Raw genomic sequence first — 17,262 nt, 5'->3', positions numbered from 1 at the left:
TGGAACATGCTTCCACTCGCTAGGTTTGCCTTGCTAGTCGCTCACTATTATACAATTGATATTAGCTTGTGGGATTGCAATCCGAACTGCACAAGTGATAGAAAAACCCACAACAGCCTTGAGTTCAACTCCCGCAATGCATCACTAGTTACTGACAAGCTTTGCAGGTGCTCTAAACAATCAGTCGCTTAATGTTTACATTCATCATTAGGATATTTATTTTTCCTAGTATAAAGGTTCGCCCCTCACAAACGTATTTACTATTAGTATGTAATAACTTTATTAGATAACTATTCACTTGATTTAGTTTATTATTTACATTTAATGTAAAGATGTTTAAACAAAAATGATGTAATTTTGTTTAATATTATATTGTACACATAATTTCTACTGATTGGTTATATCTTTGTTTCCCATCTTTTAGGTTTCAGAGGTTTTCAACATCTCACTTTCACAGGAAAAATGCAAGACCGAACTTGACATGTTCTCTGTCAATACCTACTTTCAATTACCTGTATGGTTGTTCATTTGAAATAGTATAAGAGGGTTTTAATAGCCTGTCACAATTTGCACCAGTCAAACAATATAATGGGAAAGGACTTGAGACAACCTTCATTCATTCAACGCAAGACTTGTGACACCTAATTGCCTCTGTCTAACAGGCACACACTAATGTAGTCTGATGCTCTGTTCGTCCTAATGGGCCTCAAACATCAAGATAAACACATGCATTATAAGAAACTGTTTTAATTAAAGAATATTTCATAAAAAATAATCTAGATTAGAGGATGATTAGATAAGACTGATCGAAAAATTCCTCATGCGCTATAAACATGCAGAGGGGTAATTCTAAATCTCTTCAAACAGAGGCAAAAACATCTAAAGTGTATTAATAATATTCATTGAAAAACTATTTTATTGATAAAAAGCAGAATGAAACCATAAATATCGAAATGGTATCAGTGAACATTCAAGCAGTCTGCTGCAGCTTATAATTTATCTCGGCAGCTGCCTGTCGTTCTTCTTCGTGTCTCCGCTGCAAGTCGTCTAGGTTGAGCAGCTCAATAGCGCGGGTTGGCGAGTAGGCAGGAGACTGTCTCTGACCAGACACAGGTTCTAAGGCTACTATTTTATTACCCTCATTGTCAACTTGATTCTTGTGTGTGTCACGAACATGCTTGTGCGGGGCTGGTGGATAACCAAAATGCTGATTGGATTGCTTGGGTTTGGGGATATGTTTAGCGTACTCAACTGCCTGTAATAGATGGAGCTTCTCACTAACTATGCAAACTCAAATATTATAAAAGTCATTTTCATTTTTGGTATATTGGCATTCTCTGCGGTGTTGCCCTTTCTTTCAAAGTGCAATTAGCCTTTCAGTCATTGAACACTACTAAAAGTGGGGAAAACCTGAAGCAAACATCTACTAACAAAATGGTCAGGAATCTGTGATGTGGTTGATAAAAACGTTTAAGCAGCATGATAAACATTGTTTCAGTTTCTAAACTGATATAATACAAAGCATTATCTGATATTTAACGATGTTCATATAAACAGTCGTACTCCTCGTAATCACTTTAGCAATGGTTTAACAATAATCAGTGATCATAATAACTGTCGTACGTGTCACAAACTCACATAGCGGTAATTGCTGTTGAATATTCTTTAGTACAAACACATAAAATGAACAATTCGAGACAAGGCAAAATTAATTTTAAAAACATTGCATGATTTGATTTACATTTGAAAAGTGTTTTCAAAGCAAATTTCTAGTGCAGTTAAAGGTTTGAAAACCGATTTGGAACTATGAAGCACTTTAAAATGTCTAGCATGGGGTCTTAAAATGATAGACTGTTGCTAAGCCTACCCAGAAGAAAAGCAGATGATACCAGCTCCACATTCCCACACGAAGGTTTGTGATTATAGAGGCTCTATACCCTTTCCTCTTGCGGAATTGTTGTACATATATATTATATATATACATATATATACATATAATATATACATATATATATTTGCTAGAGCTTTCATTTATATTCGTATCTGCGATAAGCATAGTACATTATTATTCAGTACAATAAAAGCAAGCTAGCAAAAAGACAGAAGCCAAGATTCTTGTGTACCTAATTAAATGGATGACTATAAATAATTGCTGTCAAATCCTTTCGGATATTGCATACACTTCTCACTTTCTAACTGATAACAACTGAGCTGTGTGCCTCGAAGATGTTTATAAGCATATCTTGAAGATTTGAATATAAATTTTTAAATTTGCAACAGAAAGTCAATGCAGAAGATCTTTATGGCCTCGCAAGGTGCTTACCAGCTGTCTTCCACTGATCTGTTGGACCTCTTCTCGTTGAGTTTTTAGTTGTGAAGCATGTGGTTTCTTCTTTTCTTGTTCCACAACATCCTTTGCGTACTGCAGTTGTTTGTTACGAATCTCATTCTAAGGGAGCAAACGTGTGATCCTTTACTTTTGTGAGAGTGGCTATGGCATTAGGTTATTACAGGTAGTTATATTGTTCCAGGTCTGTAAGTTCACTGAAGTATAGCATTAGGTTATACAGGTAGTTATATTGTTCCTGATCTGTAAGGTCACTGAGGTATAGCATTAGGTTATACAGGTAGTTATATTGTTCCTGATCTGTAAGGTCACTGAGGTATAGCATTAGGTTATACAGGTAGTTATATGGTTCCTGATCTGTAAGGTCACTGAAGTATAGCATTAGGTTATACAGGTAGTTATATGGTTCCTGATCTGTAAGTTCACTGAAGTATAGCATTAGGTTATACAGGTAGTTATATGGTTCCTGATCTGTAAGGTCACTGAAGTATAGCATTAGGTTATACAGGTAGTTATATTGTTCCTGCTCTGTAAGGTCACTGAGGTATAGCATTAGGTTATACAGGTAGTTATATTGTTCCTGACCTGTAAGGTCGCTGAAGTATAGCATTAGGTTAGATTAATATATATAGGCGCATAAACATATAAATGTTGTATATCCAATGACCAATATATCTCCTAAACTCAAAGATATGGCTTATTCAAGACGACTTGCTCAATATTCTTGATATCGCCTTTTGAACAAGAGAGAACGACTGCTAATGTACCAGCCATAAGGCTGTCCAATGTCCTTTTATTTATGTTAAAGAATAGAGAAAGCATAATATTATTATGCTTTATTATTTATCTTGAGGTGTTGACTGATTTTCTAAAAAAAGAATCAAGGAGATTGACCAACCAGAAGCTGAGCTATAGCCAGCCCAACACAGGTCTACCAAAAAACGTAAGTGTTTTGGTAATCATCAATATATGACGTATGAAATCGACTTGTGCGCCATAGGTCAATTAAGCCAACTAATGCGCTCTCCTATAACAATCACGGCGTTTTAATTGGTTTAATCCCTGGAAGTATAGAACAATCCAATTGGGCCTAACAATCATTGCTCTAAAAATTCCGAACCAGTCCCTCTGACGTGTAGATTAGTTTTAGCATGAAATAATTACACGCGTCTATTATGTCGCAACCTTTCGCTATCTTGCTAGTTCAGCTCAGTTTTGTTGTACTCCCACTTAGCTTCCCTATTCAGACTCATCCTTAGCGCTGTTCAGATTTTTTCATCTATAGCTAATAAATGGAATCAATTAAATCAATCATCAATCTCGGTTATCATTTATAATTTTCTACAAATTATATTAGTTACATCATTTATTCTATACGCAGTTATATTATTATTTTGTATAATATGCATTATGATTATTATATTAATCATAAAAATAGTCATAGATAAGATAATAGATAAATAGAAAAAAAATCAAATCAAAAGTTATCGTTTTCTTTTCTTACAGCAAGAGCAGCACGGTCAAGTTATTCTTTTTAAAATTATGGCTGTAGTGAACTTACAGTCTGTTAATAGTGACGATAATCATAAAAATCAACTGAATGCTGCAGTAGGTACACAGTAGAAAAATGATGAATGAACAAAAATTCACATTCCCATTTCTTATTTTAAACAACCTGCAAATCGCGGATGTCGCATATAGACCATACACGCGCCGTTCGTTGAACAGAGGATCTTCGGAGCATATCCATGGAGATCGAGTTAAAATTTGAAGCACAATAGTCAAAATCTGCTCTTCTGTTTTGGAAAATCATGGCGAGGGGTTGTGGGCAAATGCCTTTACCACACAATATTTGCTTGATTTTCTTGAGAAACCAGAGCTAGCCTGTAGATTCTTTACTATCGCGAGAAGCGTTTCACATCTCGTAGCCTAAAACCATCATTATACGTAACGGCGGTAAGGGTGCGCAACTCCGGCACATGACCAATAAGTCGATTTCATACGTCACAATTCTCGGGATTTTCGAAGGGTTTTCCTCTGATTCGTTATTAGGTAGACCTGTGTTTGGCTGGCTATATCTCAGCTTCTAGTGGATCAATCTCCTTGATTCTTTTTTTAGATCAGTCAACACCTCAAGATAACTAATAAAGCATAATAATATTATGCTTTCTCTATTTTTTAATCATGCATAAAGCGTAAGTAACATAATAACCAAGTACTATAGAAGAGCAGAATGTAGCTAACGGGCTATAATAAATACAGGAAGCTATTTAAAGCATGGTGTCAAGTAGATATTAAACAAGTGCTATAGAAGAGCAGAATGTAGCTAACGGGCTATAATAAATACAGGAAGCTATTTAAAGCATGGTGTCAAGTAGATATTAAACAAGTACTATAGAAGAGCAGAATGTAGCTAACGGGCTATAATAAATACAGGAAGCTATTTAAAGCAGGTGTTAAGCTATAATAAATACAGGAAGCTATTTAAAGCATGGTGTCAGGTAAAGCAGGTGTCAAGCAGATATTAAACAAGTAGGCGAAGGTCCCTCAACACACCTCAACACTTTCATACCTTCTGCTGGAGTTCTTGCTGATCTTGAGAGGGCCCGAGTCCTCCCAATTTATATTCAAGTTTCAGATTCTTATAATCTTTCATCGTGTAAACTTTATATGTTGGTCCCTTTTGCATCTTCTCATGTTTTTCCTTTTCTTTCTATAGAATAAATACAAACCTAAAACTTGAAACCAAAACAGTGAACTTACATTTAGCGTGACTCCAATAATTTCTCTTCAAGTCTAATTGCAGACGGCAAGCTTGCTAAACATCGAGGAAGCAAACTTGAAAAAACAAAGAGTTAATAAAACATTTTTTGTGTTTAATACAGGTATAAAAATAAAGTAAGTGAAATGAAAAATAGAAAACAAATAAAGTTAAATGATCATATTTTTTCATTTGAAGGTTTCGGAAGCTAAATCGTGCTATCTCACAATCGGAACATGAAATTAAGGGAGAGAAGAATATGTTTACTGACCTGGTGAGCCAAGAGATAACTGCCAGTGTAATTAAGCTGACCCGCCGGTGCTTTGGGGGCAGAATTGAGAATCGGAGGAACAGTAACGTATGGATTGAGCACCTTTTTCAGCACCTGACCAGTGGTGGATCCAATATTGGAATTGTTATTAGCACCGACGTTGGAACCAGTATTGCCAGAGTAGGGTGGATAGGGAGAGGAATAAGGACTGCCATCATACACCGGGACTTCCTAATAAACACGAATGCATTATAATCATAAATTCAATACAGCTGAAGTGTGTTGCTTATAAAGTCCTATTTTATATGAGAGGCTTACAGAGAGATATGCAGATGTATTGTAATTACACAACGTAAAACATAAATTCAAAAACCAAGATTTAGAGCAAATGTGTGCATTTGTGTAATACTATTTTTTATACAAAACTAAAACTCCTTTAGCCTCTAGTAACGAGAAAAACTAACTAAGGCCGTTAGAGGAAATGGAGTATGCAACAGTAACCAAACGTGAAGCCAAGAAAGTGCTGATAGGAAATCATGCTAATCAACCATAATGATATATTAAAACTTAATTGAGCTGGCAGAAAAACTTGCAAGTCAACTGAACAATATATTTCACAATAATTCTGGAGTTATCCCCTCATTGATACCAAAAATAATTCAGACCATCTACGCTATAATAAGAGCCCTGTCCATCTATCCAAAACCTCACCAAAAGCATTAAAAAGAAAATTACACTACACAGAAATCAAACACAGATATCCAGATTTGCAGCCAAGTGCACTACCAACTGTACCACTGGATAACCTTGCCTCACTATGGAATAATGTTGGGCATACTGATTACAGACAATGATCTCTCACAGTGCACAGGACTGATAGCGTACTGGTATAAAAGAATAGCTTCGTTACATTCAGCATGGCATGAATTTCACCTAATATTTTATTTGCCTTAGTTAATGGTATAGTTCTGGTATAGTTATTCCAGTTCATTTACAACAATGTTTGGCAAGATTATCTGAATGATACTGCTGTAGTTAGCTTAAAGCTGATGTAGGTTCGCCATGTAGGCCTAGAGCTCCACAGACTATTGAGACATACATGTAGATCTGTAAGCTATCCATTTAACATTGAGATGCTAGAAAGTGAGTTTTGCTGTCTTTAGGCGAGTTATATGGCATCTAATTGTGACAGTTGGTCATACTATTTATCTCTCCATTTGTTTGAAAATTAACTATTGTTTCGGCTTATTGGCAGCTTTGGCCAATGACTAGCTTTGGCCAACTAGTAGTTTTGGCCAACGACTAGTTTTGGCCAGCGACTAGTTTTGGCCAACTAGTAGTTTTGTCCAAGATAATTGTGACTAGTTTAGTAGCGATTATCTTAATTTCATTGCAGACTCATTACAAATGTTTAAATCAAAACAGTCTAAAGAAAAAGCTGTAAAAATACTAGACAGTATTTAAGTAGGTTAGCATCTGATTAGAAAAAAGGTAAGTTACCCAAAGTAGACTTACCTCTACATTGGCTTGGTCAGGCCTATAGCCTGAGGAGTTCAGATAGCCGCTGTAATCATACACCGGTTGGGGCTGATACATCTCGGCTTGAGCATGCTGAAGTGGTTGGTTAGGAAGGAGTCGATTGTCTAGAGAGGGATGCTGTTCCATGACCCGAGGCTGATGATGATAGCCGCCAGATGGAGGACCAGATTGATATGGCAGCTCATAGCCTTGGTTCTGCACATATGGCGGTTGTGGCTGAGGGGCGTAGGCCTGTTGATGGCCATATGCCGGAGACTGATGTACTGGCACATATTGCTGAGTTAAAGGATGAGTTGGTATGTTCGACGGATAAACTGGAGATTGATGTGGTTGTGGTGATACAACATTGTTACTATATATGAAGTTAGTATTTACTTGTCCAGGAATCGTTTGCTCTTGGAGATTGACTGGTACTGGTCGTCCTGCGTGTTGGTAAGAGGCCAAGTAGCCCTTGTGATCATCTATCGGTGGAACAGGGACTCTCTTTGATATGCTGCTCTCACTAGGGTAACGTTTCAGATTTGAAGGCTTATTCTGCTTCTTTTTACCTTTACCACCTGCAACGATAACCACAATCACTAGCTTTCTTTAAAGCTTACGTTAATAAGCAAAAAGAAAGGTGCTGATAGACCACAATGCCCTTGTTAAGTCACACTGCACACTTATTATTTCCTTTAAATATTCCGATATGTGAATGTGCGGCTTCGTATTGATCGAATTCTACCAATAGAAGTCATTGAGTTCCTTGCTTATGAACACAAAGTACCTTTTGTGTAAGCATGTGTAGTTATATTTATTCTGCTTATCTATGAATTCAGCTCGTGCTAACAAACTGAAGGCTAATGCCTCGGAGGTGCCATAGTTTGCTGACAGACAGCTTTATACGATAATCAAACAGTGAACGAACAGCATCATTTAAATTGTCTGCGGAGGTTTTGGGAACATTACTGAGCATAGTGAGCTAAATATCTGGCTAGATCACTAGCCTTCCATAAGGCAGCGTTATGCTGACAGTGCGCTCATGCGATAGTGTCCTGACATATTTCCGTCTTCAAATGTCGGTCAATACGAAATTCAAGGGAGCCTAATTGGGAAGCTCAGTGCCAAGTACCAACTGTAGCCACTCGCCATGCCATTTTTCACCTCTGATCAATGAACAGGATATTATTATTCTATGCGTACAATGCAGCAGCGTTACATTGATCAAAGCAGTTTTTGAAAGCACTGCAACTAAATAGCCTATTATTCATTGAAGGTTTATTTTTCGACAAGCTCGTTTTCATGTCGACGAGCCAAATCGTAGATGTGGAGCTGCGAGAAAACTTGGTGAATAGCGAGCCCACTTTGTAACGATGGGCAAGAAAAGAAACCCTGGCTCTATACAGATTTCAACATTCCTCGATGTCCAGACATACCGGACTGCTATTGTTTTTAGTGAGCTAGTTAAATTACGCACCTCTCATTGTTTCTGAGTCTCTCAATATTCTGCCCGGTTACATCCTAAATATAAAGGGCTTTAATGTTTGCAGAATTAGTGTGCCGAGACCAGATAATCTGTTAGTCTATCATACATAGTGTACATACATACGTACGTACGTACGTACGTACATACATACATACATGCATAATCACTCACAGTGCATGCACACACCCGCTTTCAGGTCACTATGGAGGGCCTTTCTGTTTCTACCATAGTACGATGTCGTGGCAACTTGAGACAAGCGACAACAAAAGCGAGAGGAACAATAATAATACTGATGATGATACATATTAGACTATATAATAAGAGAAATTATGAAAGAGAAAGCCGCACAAGTGGCATCTTGTCACTCAGACTTGTCACATGTTCTTACAGTTTGATGCAGTTAAATCACAGGCGCAGATGATATACATGTAGGCAACAATATCCAACTGGAAGTCTGCACTCACTGCCCCATTAACAACTTATTATAGCTTTTGTCCCATAAAGACTGAATCATGCAGACTTGATTAGCTACATAGTTATGAAACCGATTGACCAATAAAACCACCAGCTTGTCAGAATGCACAGAATTATGGGAATAGTGAAATGTCGGAACCAGTGATAGCGTACATAAAGCAGACAGACTTGATCTGTCAAGAGCATTTTTAGGCAAATGTAAACAAAAGTAATGCTAAAAGCAAAATTTTGCAGTCCAAGTTTACATTATTCTCTCCGATGGCACTGGTCACAGTATTATCATCCAGCAAGCGATGTAACAGCAAGCGATGCAATAGTGAAGATATGATCTTCGTAAGCATATAGTGGAGCAACAAAAAGGAAGCGAGTTCAAGAGAGTTTCAGTTTTCTGAAATGTTAAATTCACAGCAAACAGTAACTCAATGTTCATTCACAGTACGACAATACAATGGATTACTAGGTCTCTGTACGTTATCATGAATAATAGAGAAAACAATAGAGAGAATAGACCAGGATTTTCCTAGAGCCATGCTATTAACCTACCTAATTAGACAGACATCACACTCTATGGCATAGAGTCTATGCCCTATGGTATACATATATAGATATGGTCAATATCATAGGCTAGTGGGCTATAAATGACTAACAGCAATTGGCCTACCAATCCTACCAACCTGTTATACGAGCTTGTTTGGCATTGGCTAGCTCCTGAGATCTTTTGCTCCATGCGTCTTCAGCTGAAACTAAATTATCACGATCTGTAGCTCGAATTATATCATCTGCAGAAGCCGCCTTCTTGCGTGGGATTATCATGCCGGGAGCCCATTCCTCCATTTGTTGCTGGTGAATACATGAAATGAGTTAGTTAAGGAAGGAGCAAGAGTTTTTCCTAGAGACAAAGGCCTCTAGGAAAAACAACAGGTGCAATTCCATCATGGCGACTGCATTAAAAAACTTATCTGCAACTAACATTAATCTACTTTGAAGCCTCTGTCCAGCCTGGGCTGTCAAATCTGTGTTAGCTAAATTTACAATGCTCAATTTAGTTAGCAACGCAAGACATCCGCGTAATACCTACCAAAGGAAATTAAAAATACTTTTTTATTGTTATTAAAATATGCTTGCCAAACTTGAAGATAACTGGATATAGAATCGACAAGAAACTCTATTCTTATATCTTCTCATCAGTTATCTATTTAAACCTGTTTGACTAATCTACAAATGTTAAAACTTGAAGATCTACAATCTTGCACTCCGTATAAAAACTACCTTTTCAACTTTCTGTTGTGCCAGTCGCTGACTGTATCCCGGCTTGGCTGACTGAAGACCGCTTGCTTTTACCTTATTTTTTTCTACATAGTTCTTTGGAGGGCGCATTGGTTTAGGGGCAACCAATAATCGTGGGGATGTTTTGGTGAGTCCTGCCTCTGCCTATAATGACATACATACATACATACATACATACATACATACATACATACATACATACATACACAGAATGTATGTATGGGAATAAGAAGAGGCAAGTTGTTCATAAATGACATGGGCTCAACACGATACCACCTTATAAACTATGGCCCAACACGATACCACCTTATAAACTATGGCTCAACACAATACCACCTTCTAAACTATGGCTAAACACGATACCACCTAATAAACTATGGCTCAACACGATACCACCTTATAAACTATGGCTCAACACGATACCACCTTATAAACTATGGCTCAACACGATACCACCTTCTAAACTATGGCTCAACACGATGCCACCTTATAAACTATGGCTCAACACGATACCACCTTATAAACTATGGCTCAGCACGATACCACCTTATCAACTATGGCTCAACACGATACCACTTTATAAACTATGGCTAAACACGATACCACCTTATAAACTATGGCTCAACACGATACCACCTTATAAACTATGGCTCAACACGATACCACCTTCTAAACTATGGCTCAGCACGATGCCACCTTATAAACTATGGCTCAACACGATACCACCTTATAAACTATGGCTCAACACGATACCACCTTATAAACTATGGCTCAGCACGATACCACCTTCTAAACTATGGCTCAACACGATGCCACCTTCTAAACTATGGCTCAACACGATACCACCTTCTAAACTATGGCTCAACACGATGCCACCTTATAAACTATGGCTCAACATGATACCACCTTCTAAACTATGGCTCAACACGATGCCACCTTATAAACTATGGCTCAACACGATACCACCTTATAAACTATGGCTCAGCACGATACCACCTTATAAACTATGGCTCAACACGATACCACCTTATAAACTATGGCTCAACACGATACCACCTTATAAACTATGGCTCAACACGATACCACCTTATAAACTATGGCTCAACACGATACCACCTAATAAACTATGGCTCAACACGATGCCACCTTATAAACTATGGCTCAACACGATACCACCTTATAAACTATGGCTCAACACGATACCACCTTATAAACTATGGCTCAACACGATACCACCTTATAAACTATGGCTCAACACGATACCACCTAATAAACTATGGCTCAACACGATACCACCTTCTAAACTATGGCTCAACACGATGCCACCTTATAAACTATGGCTCAACACGATACCACCTTATAAACTATGGCTCAACACGATACCACCTTATAAACTATGGCTCAACACAATACCACCTTCTAAACTATGGCTCAACACGATGCCACCTTCTAAACTATGGCTCAACACGATACCACCTAATAAACTATGGCTCAACACGATACCACCTTATAAACTATGGCTCAACACGATACCACCTTATAAACTATGGCTCAACACGATGCCACCTTATACACTATGGCTCAACACGATACCACCTTCTAAACTATGGCTCAACATGATGCCACCTTATAAACTATGGCTCAACACGATACCACCTTATAAACTATGGCTCAACACGATGCCACCTTCTAAACTATGGCTCAACACGATACCACCTTCTAAACTATGGCTCAACACGATGCCACCTTATAAACTATGGCTCAACACGATACCACCTTCTAAACTATGGCTCAACACGATGCCACCTTCTAAACTATGGCTCAACACGATGCCACCTTCTAAACTATGGCTCAACACGATACCACCTTATAAACTATGGCTCAACACGATACCACCTTATAAACTATGGCTCAACACGATACCACCTTATAAACTATGGCTCAACACGATACCACCTTATAAACTATGGCTCAACACGATACCACCTTATAAACTATGGCTCAACACGATGCCACCTTATAAACTATGGCTCAACACGATGCCACCTAATAAACTATGGCTCAACACGATACCACCTTATAAATTATGGCTCAACACGATACCACTTTATAAACTATGGCTCAACACGATGCCACCTTATAAACTATGGCTCAACACGATACCACCTTATAAACTATGGCTCAACCCAATACCACCTTATAAACTATGGCTCAACACGATACCACCTTATAAACTATGGCTCAACACGATGCCACCTTCTAAACTATGGCTCAACACGATACCACCTTCTAAACTATGGCTCAACACGATACCACCTTATAAACTATGGCTCAACCCAATACCACCTTATAAACTATGGCTCAACACGATACCACCTTATAAACTATGGCTCAACACGATGCCACCTTCTAAACTATGGCTCAACACGATACCACCTTCTAAACTATGGCTCAACACGATACCACCTTCTAAACTATGGCTCAACACGATACCACCTTATAAACTATGGCTCAACACGATACCACCTTATAAACTATGGCTCAACACGATACCACCTTATAAACTATGGCTCAACACGATACCACCTTATAAACTATGGCTCAACACGATGCCACCTTATAAACTATGGCTCAACCCAATACCACCTTATAAACTATGGCTCAACACGATACCACCTTATAAATTATGGCTCAACACGATACCACCTTATAAATTATGGCTCAACACGATACCACTTTATAAACTATGGCTCAACACGATGCCACCTTATAAACTATGGCTCAACACGATACCACCTTATAAATTATGGCTCAACCCAATACCACCTTATAAACTATGGCTCAACACGATACCACCTTATAAACTATGGCTCAACACGATGCCACCTTCTAAACTATGGCTCAACACGATACCACCTTCTAAACTATGGCTCAACACGATGCCACCTTATAAACTATGGCTCAACCCAATACCACCTTATAAACTATGGCTCAACACGATGCCACCTTCTAAACTATGGCTCAACACGATACCACCTTATAAACTATGGCTCAACACGATACCACCTTATAAACTATGGCTCAACACGATACCACCTTATAAACTATGGCTCAACACGATGCCACCTTCTAAACTATGGCTCAACACGATACCACCTTCTAAACTATGGCTCAACACGATGCCACCTTATAAACTATGGCTCAACCCAATACCACCTTATAAACTATGGCTCAACACGATGCCACCTTCTAAACTATGGCTCAACACGATACCACCTTATAAACTATGGCTCAACACGATACCACCTTATAAACTATGGCTCAACACGATACCACCTTATAAACTATGGCTCAACACGATACCACCTTATAAACTATGGCTCAACACGATACCACCTTATAAACTATGGCTCAACACGATACCACCTAATAAACTATGGCTAAACAAGATGCCACCTTATAAACTATGGCTCAACACGATGCCACCTTCTAAACTATGGCTCAACACGATGCCACCTTATAAACTATGGCTCAACACGATACCACCTTATAAATTATGGCTCAACACGATACCACCTTATAAATTATGGCTCAACACGATACCACTTTATAAACTATGGCTCAACACGATGCCACCTTATAAACTATGGCTCAACCCAATACCACCTTATAAACTATGGCTCAACACGATACCACTTTCTAAACTATGGCTCAACACGATACCACCTTATAAACTATGGCTCAACACGATACCACCTTATAAACTATGGCTCAACCCAATACCACCTTATAAACTATGGCTCAACACGATACCACCTTATAAATTATGGCTCAACACGATGCCACCTTCTAAACTATGGCTCAACACGATACCACCTTATAAACTATGGCTCAACACGATACCACCTTATAAACTATGGCTCAACACGATACCACCTTATAAACTATGGCTCAACACGATACCACCTTATAAACTATGGCTCAACACGATACCACCTTATAAACTATGGCTCAACACGATACCACCTTCTAAACTATGGCTCAACACGATACCACTTTATAAACTATGGCTCAACACGATACCACTTTCTAAACTATGGCTCAACACGATACCACCTTATAAACTATGGCTCAACACGATACCACCTTATAAACTATGGCTCAACACGATGCCACCTTATAAACTATGGCTCAACACGATACCACCTTCTAAACTATGGCTCAACACGATGCCACCTTATAAACTATGGCTCAACACGATACCACTTTATAAACTATGGCTCAACACGATACCACCTTATAAACTATGGCTCAACACGATACCACCTTCTAAACTATGGCTCAACACGATACCACCTTCTAAACTATGGCTCAACACGATACCACTTTATAAACTATGGCTTCAACATGATACCACCTTATAAACTATGGCTAAACACGATACCACCTTATAAACTATGGCTCAGCACGATACCACCTTCTAAACTATGGCTCAACACGATACCACCTTATAAACTATGGCTCAACACGATGCCACCTTATAAACTATGGCTCAGCACGATACCACCTTCTAAACTATGGCTCAACACGATACCACCTTATAAACTATGGCTCAACATGATGCCACCTTATAAACTATGGCTCAACACGATACCACCTAATAAACTATGGCTCAACACGATACCACCTTATAAACTATGGCTCAACACGATGCCACCTTATAAACTATGGCTCAACCCAATACCACCTTATAAACTATGGCTCAGCACGATACCACCTAATAAACTATGGCTCAACACGATACCACCTTATAAACTATGGCTCAACACGATGCCACCTTATAAACTATGGCTCAACACGATACCACCTTGTAAACTATGGCTCAACACGATGCCACCTTATAAACTATGGCTCAACCCAATACCACCTTATAAACTATGGCTCAGCACGATACCACCTAATAAACTATGGCTCAACACGATACCACCTTATAAACTATGGCTCAACACGATGCCACCTTATAAACTATGGCTCAACACGATACCACCTTGTAAACTATGGCTCAACACGATGCCACCTTCTAAACTATGGCTAAACACGATGCGGGGCTGTGATTCAACCCCCAGTTGTCTCTAAGATTTCACTTTAAGCAGACAACAGCCGCTTAGCCAATGATACAAACAGACACTGCTAACTCAAATCACATATGAACTATAGAGAAGAGTCAACTCGGAGTTGTCAAGTCAGTCAAGTCAGGATTCGCGTTCAGTGTATGCAATCAACAATAACAGACTAAAGTTCCTGAAAGAGATTGGGACTATTATTTAACTGAGGACTAAAATACACTAACGCGTAGGCATAGATGTACACCAAACGTTCTATAATGTAGTCACACATTGCGAATATGGGCTAAACTCTAGTTCACTACTTTAGTAGCTGTAAATAGATCATGACAATACTTAGCTGCTAGTACAAGCAGCTAATAGTGATGTAATGTAAGAGATCTTTTTTTATCAATCTGCCTAATAAAATAAATTCTCCTAGCTTCATGTTGTTACCAGATCTGTCATTGCCATCTGTTACCGCATTGTTCTACTTACATTATTGGATTGCAGTTTAGCTAGAACTTGTCTATCCTGGTCAAACTGTTCAATATAAGGGTGATAAGAGTCCTTTGGGGTGACAGCTCTATATTCATTTTGACTGTGGGAATTGTGTAAATAAAGCACTGGAGCATTCCTCTGGGGCATATGATTATTAGGAGCTTGCGCTACAGCATTCATTTGCTGCTGATGTTGTATCATCTGCTGGTGCTGCAGCATCTGCTGCTGAACCAGTAACTGTTGCTGTTCGAGATGCCGCTGCTGAAGTTTCTCATACTCTTGTCGGTACACATCCTGGTCATAGGCATCCGAACTCGGTGCTTGTTGGTAGTTATATTGAGGTCGATCAACCTGCGGTGATTGTAATTGATTCATGCCTGCCTGGAGCGATTGTGAGTGATAATTTCCTGTCGGTTGTTGTATGAATGGAGAGGAAGCTTGGAGATTTGTAGGTAAAGTTTGTGGAGTTTCATATGATTCATTTCTGTCTTTAGATGGTGACAGGCCAGGTGAACTACCTACGTAAGCAGCATCTTGTCCTTTCAAAGATTTTTGCCCAGCTGATCGGTTGAAACTAAAAAATTAGTTTGTAGTTGTAAGTGAGAGTAAAAATATGCAATCGCTATTAACACAATAAAAAAACCTCATAGTAGAATCACCAACCTATGAGTTGAAGAGAATGCGGTTGTATCTGCCAAAGGATTTGTTGGTGGATCACCCCATTCCATAGAATTTGATTGGTCGACAAGTGACTTTTGCTTTTCCAGTTTCTGAGATGAAGTCTCATCACTAACAGACATGAAGAAATAAATAGTTCGATGTGAGACTAAAGGAAGCCATATGTACCTAATACATGTATATCTAATTACATCTAATAACTTGTGTGTCAATAAAAGAAAATCTAGTAACAAAATAACTTATAAAATATGAGCACACAAAACAAAAATGTGTGTCCAGCTTTTACCCATGCTTAATCATTTCCTGTTTTGAAATTGCCGATGCAGCACTTGCACTTTCTGATAGCCTTCTGCCTGAGCTATCACTTTCAGCATCCCAAGAGTCACTGTATTCACTGCGCATAAAAAAATACAACTAACCCTTTTAGATATAAGATGATTCTGCTATTAAATGGATGGTAAAAAAACCCTTAGCTTGCTTATAAATGTGTCATAACAATTACCTAGATCCACCGTTATTTAGGCTTGATTTTTGAAGTCGGTTTTGCAGCTCTCTTTGGTACTCTGCTTCTTGAGACAGTTCATCAACGTCATTAAAAGTAGATGTCATGTTATCAACGGCGTCTTTATTTTGAAGAAGACTCGAATCTTTCAAGTCATTCAATGAGCTACCTGCCTCATCTTCTATGTCACTACTAACGTAATTATACTCGACTGTGTCCTCAGCCACAGGCGAATCTGATATGTAAACTTTTCTTATATTAGGCTGATCCTTGATAAAATCAGATTCACTCATGGTATGACATCTTTCTCAGTACTACAACATAACAAAAGCATA

General features: G+C 38.5%; 1 protein-coding gene across 1 annotated transcript; it reads right to left on the bottom strand.

Moving 5' to 3' along the window:
* Nucleotides 1-968: 968 nt before the first annotated feature.
* LOC137386798 (jhy protein homolog) lies at nt 969-17,220 on the bottom strand. Its single transcript, XM_068072949.1, has 11 exons — nt 16,928-17,220; nt 16,712-16,819; nt 16,411-16,536; nt 15,745-16,321; nt 10,127-10,288; nt 9,532-9,697; nt 6,895-7,475; nt 5,380-5,610; nt 4,920-5,060; nt 2,351-2,449; nt 969-1,255 (listed from the first exon to the last, which is right to left on the bottom strand). Exons 1-11 carry the CDS (start codon nt 17,218-17,220, stop codon nt 971-973), a joined length of 2,769 nt encoding a protein of 922 aa, XP_067929050.1. The 3' UTR covers nt 969-970.
* Nucleotides 17,221-17,262: the final 42 nt, after the last annotated feature.

This window comes from Watersipora subatra, chromosome 1 (assembly GCF_963576615.1).
Source record: "Watersipora subatra chromosome 1, tzWatSuba1.1, whole genome shotgun sequence".
Taxonomy (NCBI): domain Eukaryota; kingdom Metazoa; phylum Bryozoa; class Gymnolaemata; order Cheilostomatida; family Watersiporidae; genus Watersipora; species Watersipora subatra.
This window is presented reverse-complemented; position numbering and strand designations above follow the sequence as displayed.